The sequence below is a fragment of the Capricornis sumatraensis genome, chromosome 10, assembly GCF_032405125.1.
Source record: "Capricornis sumatraensis isolate serow.1 chromosome 10, serow.2, whole genome shotgun sequence".
Lineage (NCBI taxonomy): Eukaryota > Metazoa > Chordata > Mammalia > Artiodactyla > Bovidae > Capricornis > Capricornis sumatraensis.
In genome coordinates, this window is record NC_091078.1 from 103,481,877 (window position 1) to 103,490,478 (window position 8,602).

An 8,602-nucleotide genomic window follows, 5' to 3' on the forward strand; every position below is an offset into this window, starting at 1 on the left:
TATCTAGCAGCCTGGGCTCTGCGTGTGCAGAGGGGCCTGTGGGCCGGGCTCCTTGGCGCTCTCGTTTCTGCTCTGTGGATGGTGCGATAAAGAGCTGCTCGTCCTCTTCCGCGGTGTGGGCTGAGGATGGGGAGCCTCTGGACTCTGCCGTCATCCAGGAAGGGGGATGAACAGTGCTCCTTGGGGGTGTGGGCACTGTCTGAAATTTGGTCCAGAAGTCAAGTTTTAATAATTTCTGAATTCTTAATAATGCGATTTTGCTTGCAAAGTGCCTTATGTGTAAGATGGGTACTCCTGCTGAGGAAACTGAGACTCAGCGCTGACATGATTTATCCACGTCACAGAAAACTAAGATGCAGAAGTGGATTTGAACCCGGGTTTGTCTGGTCCCACATCCTGTGCTCACTTGACAGTGGGAAGAATCAGACTGTGGGCTCCTCTCGGGTGCTGTAGAATTTAGTGAGCGCTTTCTCACCCCCCGCTGGAGGGCAGCCACCCCATCACTGAGCTGGGGACGTCTGGTGTACGCTGGCGCTCCAGCAGGACTTAGGCCTGTTAGATGGCAGAATCTTTATCGTATCATTAGCTAAAGATAAAAAGCAGAAATTTCCTGTTCTGTTTAAGGGAAAGAAACCTTCCAAGGAAAGATCCACAGAGGCGCCTGGGGGCTCCTCAGAAGCCTCCAGCCACGCTCCGGGAAAGCCCAGCGAAGGAAGCCGAGGAGACGTCGCATCTTCTGGGGGCGCTGGTGGGGCCCGTGCCAGAGGGAAGGGGGGCAAGGCGGCCGCAGGCAGGAGGCCACGGGGGGAGTCCCCGTCCAGTGGGGAGGACGCGGGCCAGGCTCGGGGGCAGAGACGGGGGACCCAGAGGCGAGCGCAGTCCCGGAGGCGGCGGGCGGCTGCCAGGGTGTCTTACAAGGAGGAGAGCGGGAGTGATGCAGCCAGCAGCGGCTCTGACTTTGAGCCTTCCAGCGAGGACAGCTGCCGCCCGTCCGATGAGGATTCCGAGCCCGGCTTGCCCAGGCGGCGGAGGGCCCCCGCCCCTCAGAGAACGAAGGCGGGGTCCAAGAGCAGGTCCAAGTCCCAGCACGGAAGCCGCCATCCACCCCCTGGCTTCGCAGAAGCATCGGCCAGCGCTGCGGGCAGTAAGCTGGAGAGGGGCAAGAAACCGTCGGGGGCCGGTGGGAAGGCAGGCAGCAGACAGGAAGCGCCCGGCGTGGACCAGTGGCTGGAGGTGTTCTTGGAGCGCGAGGAGAAGTGGGTGTGTGTGGACTGTGTGCACGGCGTGGTGGGCCAGCCCCTGACCTGCTACCAGTACGCCACCAAGCCCGTGACCTACGTCGTGGGCATCGACGGCACCGGCTGCGTGCGCGACGTCACGCAGAGGTACGACCCCGCCTGGCTGACGGCGACTCGCAGGAGCCGCGTGGACGCTGCCTGGTGGGCAGAGACCCTGCGCCCCTACCGGAGCCCGCTGGTGGACAGGGAGCAGCAGGAGGACCAGGAGGTGAGGACGGGGGCAGCGCTGGGCCCGCGCCGGGGGGTTTGGAGTGCTGCCTCAGTTAACGGTCAGAGCGGCCGGGGCGCTCTGGTTATTAAAATCAAGCTGGGGTATTGCAGCCTTGATCTCACCAGCTACACATTGAGGCTCTGAGAGATGAGCTTACTTGGTATTGGAACCCAGGTTGCTCTGGCTCCAAAGCCTGTGACCTTGCAGTTATTGCCCGGTTAGAAATGTGGAGCTTGATGTAAGTCAGGTAAGTCGTCCCGAGCGAACACTCAGCATGCGCCCGCGCACAGGTGTGCAAACCAGCATCCCTGCCGTGACCCCGGACTCAGCCCCGGGGAGGAGCGCGGAGGGCTGAGGAGGCGCCTTGGTTGCGGGGCGCGCTGGGAGCTCGCCCAGGGAGTGGCTCCGAGGTGACGGGTCGCGCGTCCGTGCCGAGCCTGCTGTGACTCACCTAGTTCATGGGCTTGCTCAAGCTGGCCGCGCGGGCTTGCTCCCGCCTCCCCACGTGCTGGTCCTCCTCGTCTGTCGGGGATTTGAAGAGACGCTGAGGGCAAGCGCAGGAGAGCGGGGGAGAGGGATGAGGGTGGGAGCAGTGCGGTTGCCTGTGAGGAGCCAGGCCCTGGACACTGGAGGGGACAGGCGTGGATCGAAGCGGATGGAGAAGCTGTGGGTGCTATCTTGGTCTCTATGGGAGCCGGGCCCTGGAACCCGCATCACAGAATCATGGTGTCACTTATGGTGCAGCCTTCTCCCGAGGAAGGCTCTGCTCGGGCCAGCCACAGTGTCGAAGGGCAGGGGTGACTTTTCTAGCGCCAGGAGCTGCAAAGCCGCCAGACTGTGCAGCGCTTTCGACACATCGGCGTCTGCAGACCAGAGTGCCGGGTTACAGCCCAGGGCAGCAGCCTGGGGCCCTGAAAGCCCTGCCACCATCTGCTACCCGAGCAAGTTGTTTGAGGGTTGCCCCTGCCAAACCTGGGCCTTCCCCAGTGCTCAGTGGTAAAGAATTGGCCTGCAATATAGAAGGCGTGGGTTTGATCTCTGGGTCGGGAAGATCCCCTGGAGAAGGAAATGGCAACCCACTCCTGTCTTCTTGCCTGGAGAATCCCATGGACAGAGGACCCTGGCGGGCTATAGTCCGTGGGGTTGCACAGAGTCAGCACGCGTGTAGCACACCCGGCACTGTCTCTCTGGCCTTTGCAGTTTCAGGCGAAGCACCTGGACCAGCCTCTGCCCACCGTCATCGGCACGTATAAGAACCACCCTCTCTACGCCCTTAAGAGGCACCTCCTCAAGTTCGAGGCCATCTACCCTGAGACGGCCGCTATCCTCGGGTACTGCCGTGGGGAGGCCGTCTACTCCAGGTGCGGAGCTGCCCGGCGGGGCTTGCGGCCTTCCGAGGGCTGGGAGACGAGCTTGACTGCGCATGCGTGCCGTGTGCAGCGGCAGGGGTGGGGCGTGGGGGAGTGTGTAACTGAGCTTAAAGCCTGAAAGTTAAAACCACAGGGATTAAAAGATCGGGGGCAGGCCGATTTTATAGGAGGACAAATAAGTAGGGCAGGTAAGGTTTATATGGGCAATAAAAAAACGCAAAACTGAAGTCAAACACACACATAAAAGGAAGGAATAAAGGATTTGATAGTGAAAATCAAAATGACTGGATATTTTAAAGGGTTTAGGGTTTCAGCCTAGGAAGATGAGAGATTCAGGAGACGATGGTGGTGATGGTTACGTAACAGTGCCGCTGAGCCACAGACCTGAAAATGACTCAGGTGGTGAATTCTATCTCGTGTATCTTTTCTGCAGTAAAGAGAAATTGCCAAGGAGCAAGGAGAAATAAACATGGGAAATGAACACAAAATATATGCAGTTAAAACTGAACAAAGTTTTCATAACATGAGTAAAACTTAACAACCAGAAGAAATTTAAGAAATGGTAATAGGAAATAAGTGACTTTTTAAAAACAGTAACCCACCAGCCCCAAAAACAGAGGATGTTCTTGGTAAATGGGAAAAGAAAGGCAGAAAAGGAAGCTTCAGAAAATGCACAGGAGTACGTGGTTCAAGGCCCCTGCCTGGGAGCTACTTCCTGTGGGTGAACCCCCCGGGGTTAGGGTCTGTGTGGGAGCTCCCTGTCCGCTGCCTGGTCAGGGGCCCCAGCCGCCACCTACATGCTGTCCCTCTCTTTCTTTATCTGGTGTTGAGCAGCCAACCAAACCCTAAGGCAGGGGGTACGCACCTCACCTGCACTGCTGGGGTGCTCCGCCCCCTGACCCGGCTGCCGGGACCTCCCCGTGGAAGGAGGCGCCCTCCCGTGGAAGGAGGTGCCGTGTGCGGCCGTTGGGGTTGGGGTCTGAGTGGACGCGTCCCCCACAAGACGGCAGGCCGTGGGCCTGACGGGGGCCTCCCCAGTGCCCTGGGCGAGGCAGCGGGGCGCTTGGGGCTCCAGCGGGTGTGAGCAGCCCTCTGTCTCCCGTCCGCTCCTTAGGGACTGCGTTCACACCCTGCACTCCAGGGACACGTGGCTGAAACAAGCGCGTGTGGTGCGGCTTGGGGAAGTGCCATACAAGGTGAGAGCTGCGGGACGGAAGGCGGCTGCACGCCCTGGGGGTCAGGGGGGAAGAGCGTGGGCACGCTGTCCGTCTGCACCGAGGACTTCGTAAGAGGTGGGCACGCAGGAGAGCCGGGCCGGAAAGCAGCCCTCTGACCCCTGGTGTGTGCCTGAGGCCCTGGGGTCAGATCAGTGTCCCCTGCATGTTCAGAGAGGCCACAAGCCCTGCCTAGTGTGGACACGCCCACACCAGCTCTGCGGTCTCTGCTGAGTCTTGGAGCTGGCATCACGCATGAATTTGACAGGAAAGCAGGAGCTGAGAAAGGGCAGCTTGTCTGAGGCCTGAGCTAGTGAGACAGCGGCCCCAGGGCCCTGCCCCGGCCTCGGTGCTACACTGGGTCGGCTGGCTGCCCAGAGACACGTGAATTCAGCACAGACTGCAAGGCTGGGACAGGATGCGGGGCCCAGTTCAGCCAGCAGAGGACAGTGGGCAGTCGTGAGCCACGGGCGCTTCTGAGAGATCCCTGGGAGGAGCCCTTTGGGTTGTTGAGACCTGGGGAGCTGGGCTGGGTAGTGGGCCTCTGGTTCATGGGAAGGGATTGAGGCGCAGGGAGCTGGTCATGGCCCAAAGCAGGCCTGTCGCTCACCAGCCACAGAAACATCTCGAGGCCACTTTGCCCTTCAGTGATGGACACAGGACACAGTTTAAGGCCGTGATGGGGGGTGAACTGCTGATGCCTCCTAGATTGCTCACCTGTTAATACGGAGGTTTTGCTAATGACGCACCCCAACCTCTGGGTCTGCTGGAAAGGCTGCATTGAGCTCAGTGCCCAGCATGCCGGGAGTGGTGGTGTGAGCGGTGGCCACTCCCTCTGGCGTAGATGGTGAAAGGCTACTCCAACCGTGCCCGGAGAGCCCGCCAGGCCGAGCCACAGCTGCATGACTACAACGACCTGGGCCTGTTTGGCAGATGGCAGACCGAGGAGTACCAGCCGCCGGTGGCCGTGGACGGGAAGGCAAGGAGGGCCGCGTCCGCGGGGGCCGGGACCAGGCCGCCTCCCTCTGTGGCTGGCTGGACCTGGGCGCCTCCCTCCGCAGGTGCCCCGGAACGAGTTTGGGAACGTGTACCTCTTCCTGCCCAGCATGATGCCCGTTGGCTGCGTCCAGCTGAACCTGCCCAACCTGCACCGCGTGGCCCGCAAGCTGAACATTGACTGTGCGCAGGCTGTCACCGGCTTCGACTTCCACAAAGGCTACTGCCATCCCATGTGCGTGAGGGGCGTTCCGCCGAGGCGTGAAGGCGGCGCGGCAGGCTGGCGTGGGGGCGAGGCCCCCGGCTCTTACTTTCAGGGTTTTCCTCTGGATTCGCAGGGTCAGCCTCGATCCTTGACCTTTTCACACTTTCCCTCTGGGGCTTCCATCCAGAGGCTGTAAAGCCAGTGAAACCAGCACCCTGAGGTGCCGGGTTAAACACTGTTCTGGGGGCGTTCAGGGCGACCGAGCAGCATGCCTCCTGGCGGGTGGCCTCTGCCCACTCCCGCGGTGGAGGAGGAGAGGGGAGGGTCCACCGCCCCGCCTTCCGCCCGGGTGGTGTCTGCCGGCAGCCCTGGCCAGGACGGTGGACCACCGGCCAGGAAGTCCTTCAGGGCCCGAGTGCTTAGGGGCGGCTGGCTGTCCCCGCGGCGGGGAGCAGAGAGGCCAGAGCAGGCGCGGGCTCAAGGACCACGTGTGCTGACCCCGCAGAACCGACGGCTACGTGGTCTGCGAGGAGTACAGAGACGTGCTCCTGACCGCCTGGGAGAACGAGCAGGCGCTCATAGAGAAGAAGGAGAAGGAGGTGAGCGGGCGGGCGTGGGCACACAGGGCGGGGCTGCTCCCCCCAGGCCGCCTGCACCACGGCCGCGAGGATGGCAAGCCGGGCCCAGCACGCTCTCCGGCTGACTGCCTCCCCGGGGGCGCTGAGCAGCGACCTGCCTCCTGAAGGCATCTGCCGTGGGCCAGGGCACGCCCCCGCATCCTCCCAAAACACCTCAGAGCGGGTGCCGGTTAAGGAGAGGGGTTTGGTTTTGGTGCCTCTCCTGCGTATCGCTTCATGAGTCAGGCCGAGCGACTCTGCCGACCCACCGTGTCCCCTGTATCTTCCTGAATGGCCTCCCGTTGTCTGTCCGCCTCTGCAGAAGAGGGAGAAGCGGGCTCTGGGGAACTGGAAGCTGCTCGTCAAAGGGCTGCTGATCCGGGAGCGGCTGAAGCTTCGCTACGGGGCCCAGGTCAGTGTGGCCCCCGCATGACGGCGCGCCCGGGGGAGGGCTCGGGGACCGCGGGCCGCTCTGTCCCGCTGCCGCAGACCTGTGTCTCCTGGGCCTGTGCTCTGTCCGTGTTGAGAAAGGTGTCCCGGAGTCAGGCCGTGGGCCCTGCCCTGTCTACACAAGGGTGTCCACCGTGGGCTGGACCCGGTGCTGAGCCCACTCGGGCGGACAGGTGTCTGCACCTCCTGGCCTCGTACTGCCCCTGGGGCTGCTACCCACCCCAGGCCTGCCCACCCCGGGTGCTCATTCAGGCCCTTCTGCAGTACTGTGGCCCGAGGGCTCCCGTCGGGGGCACAGTCACATGGAGTGGTCCGTCAGTGCTGGGTCACGGATGTGGAGACGTGCTCTGGCAGCATCTGACCACCCCCCCACCTGCATCTGCCCCCTCAGATCCCTGATGCCCCCTCTCCCAGCTCCATGTTCCCACGGGCTCCTTCCTCCCACCCGAGCTTTCTGCCCCTTCCTCCCCAGACTCGAGACCTCCAGGGCTGCTTCCTCGGAGCATCCGACACTGAGTGTTAGGGCTAAGCATTTGGGCACTTTTTTGGTTCAAAACCCAGTAAGTGCGTGCAGGGTGCCCCTGGCAGTCGCCTGCTGGGTGAGGCTCAGCTCCCTGTGGGCAGTCCCTTGACCTTGGCCCCTGCGTCCCACGGCCATGCTCCGGGACTCGCGGGCTTCCTGACGCCGCCGCTTCTGTCTCCCCCCGCCCCCCCCAGAGTGAGGCGGCCGCTCCCCACACGGATGCGGGAGGCGGGCTCTCATCAGACGAGGAGGAGGGGACCAGCTCTCAAGCGGAAGCGGCCAGGATCCTGGCGGCCTCCTGGCCCCAAAACCGAGAGGCCGAGAAGCCAAAGTGCCCCAGGAAGACCAGGAGGGAGAAGAAGGAAGCGGCTGCCCAGCTGTTCCCGTTTGAGAAGCTGTGACGCGGGCAGTCACCTCCTGGGCGGCTCGGCTCTGCCCCAGACCCTGCTCCCGGGCAGAGTCCCGCCCGCGTCCGCACTCGAGCCGCTGCAGACGGCTCAGGCCTGGCCTCGGGGCCCCTGTGGTTCCCAGGCAGCTCCCTGCCGCTGCGTGCAGGCAGAGCGGGTCAGCGCGGGCCCCCTCAGGCGATCCTGCTGCCTCCGCTTTGCCAGGAACACTTCAGGGCAGCAGAGGACTAGAACCAAGAGCTACAGTGAGGAAAGACAGCGAGACTCCACGTCACCAAGAGGCTTCCCAGGTGGCACTGGTGGCAGAGAACCTGCCTGCCAGCGCAGAGACGAAAGAGACAGTGTTTGATCCTCAGGTCAAGAACATCCCCGGAGGAGGGCGTGACTTAAAAGTTGGGAAGAATGGATCAGTGTTTAACTCGATTCTACTCATTATTGGATACATGTATAAACCCTAAACACTGCAGATATTTAGGAGAAATAACTTTTATAACATTTTGAGAAAAAAATAAAGCATTTATCTAAAAAGGCTTGGCTCCACATCTTCTTTCAGATTTTACATCAGCTGAGGACACCTGGGTGACAGTGATGTGCACACACGTTGTCTCTGTTCGGTCGCTCAGCCGCCTGACTCTCTGTGACCCCACGGACTGCAGCACGCCAGGCTCCCCTGTCCTTCACTGTCTCCCAGAGCTTGCTCAAACTCTTGTCCATTGAGTCGGTGATGCCATCTCACCATCTCATCCTCCGTTGCCCCCTTCTTTTGCCTTCAATCTTTCCCAGCATCAGGGTCTTATCCAGTGAGCTGGCACTTCGCGTCAGGTGGCCAGAGTCTTGGAGCTTCAGCATCAGTCCTTCTAGTGAACAGTCAGGGTTGATTTCCTTTAGGACTGACTGGCATGGCTCACGGCTCCACAAGTCTGGTCCGTGGAGCGGGCACACAGCTCAGGACCACATTAAAGACCGGAGTTTGTTTTCCCGCAGGCTGAGAGCTCAGCGTTACAGAGGAATACTTTTCTGTTTAGTTGAGGAGGCATTACTTAGTCTTGACAGTAGCCATGAAAAATCAGTCTGTTTTATCCAAGGGAAACAGACAAAACCCTCTGGAGTGTGACTCATGTGGCAGGAACTGGCAGGAAGGCTCTTGTTGAGAAACACGGGGGGTTGCCGTGGAAACCACTGGCTCCAGCACTTTCTGAGTCAGAGCTCGGTCTCACCCTCCTGCAGGTGAGCGCCCTGTTTTCTGGGAGTGGAGTCGAGCACTGCCGCTTTCTGCAGGAATAACCTGTTCTTCAGGCAGACGGCAGGCAG

General features: G+C 61.1%; 1 protein-coding gene across 6 annotated transcripts in view; it reads left to right on the forward strand.

Moving 5' to 3' along the window:
• The window catches only part of XPC (XPC complex subunit, DNA damage recognition and repair factor), a 23,388-nt gene extending 15,600 nt beyond the window's left edge, over positions 1 to 7,788 (forward strand). For 3 of the 6 annotated variants that reach the window (XM_068982630.1, XM_068982631.1, XM_068982632.1), the window contains exons 9-16: positions 625 to 1,506; positions 2,710 to 2,870; positions 3,994 to 4,075; positions 4,938 to 5,072; positions 5,155 to 5,324; positions 5,800 to 5,893; positions 6,234 to 6,323; positions 7,079 to 7,786. In XM_068982630.1, coding sequence (XP_068838731.1) covers positions 625 to 1,506; positions 2,710 to 2,870; positions 3,994 to 4,075; positions 4,938 to 5,072; positions 5,155 to 5,324; positions 5,800 to 5,893; positions 6,234 to 6,323; positions 7,079 to 7,285 — 1,821 coding nt within the window. In that variant the 3' untranslated portion in view covers positions 7,286 to 7,786. Of the gene's footprint in view, positions 1 to 624; positions 1,507 to 2,709; positions 2,871 to 3,993; positions 4,076 to 4,937; positions 5,073 to 5,154; positions 5,325 to 5,799; positions 5,894 to 6,233; positions 6,324 to 7,078 lie in introns of all 6 variants that reach the window. The other 3 variants (XM_068982634.1, XM_068982633.1, XM_068982635.1) reach the window with 3 other exon arrangements.
• The last annotated feature ends 814 nt before the right edge of the window (positions 7,789 to 8,602 follow it).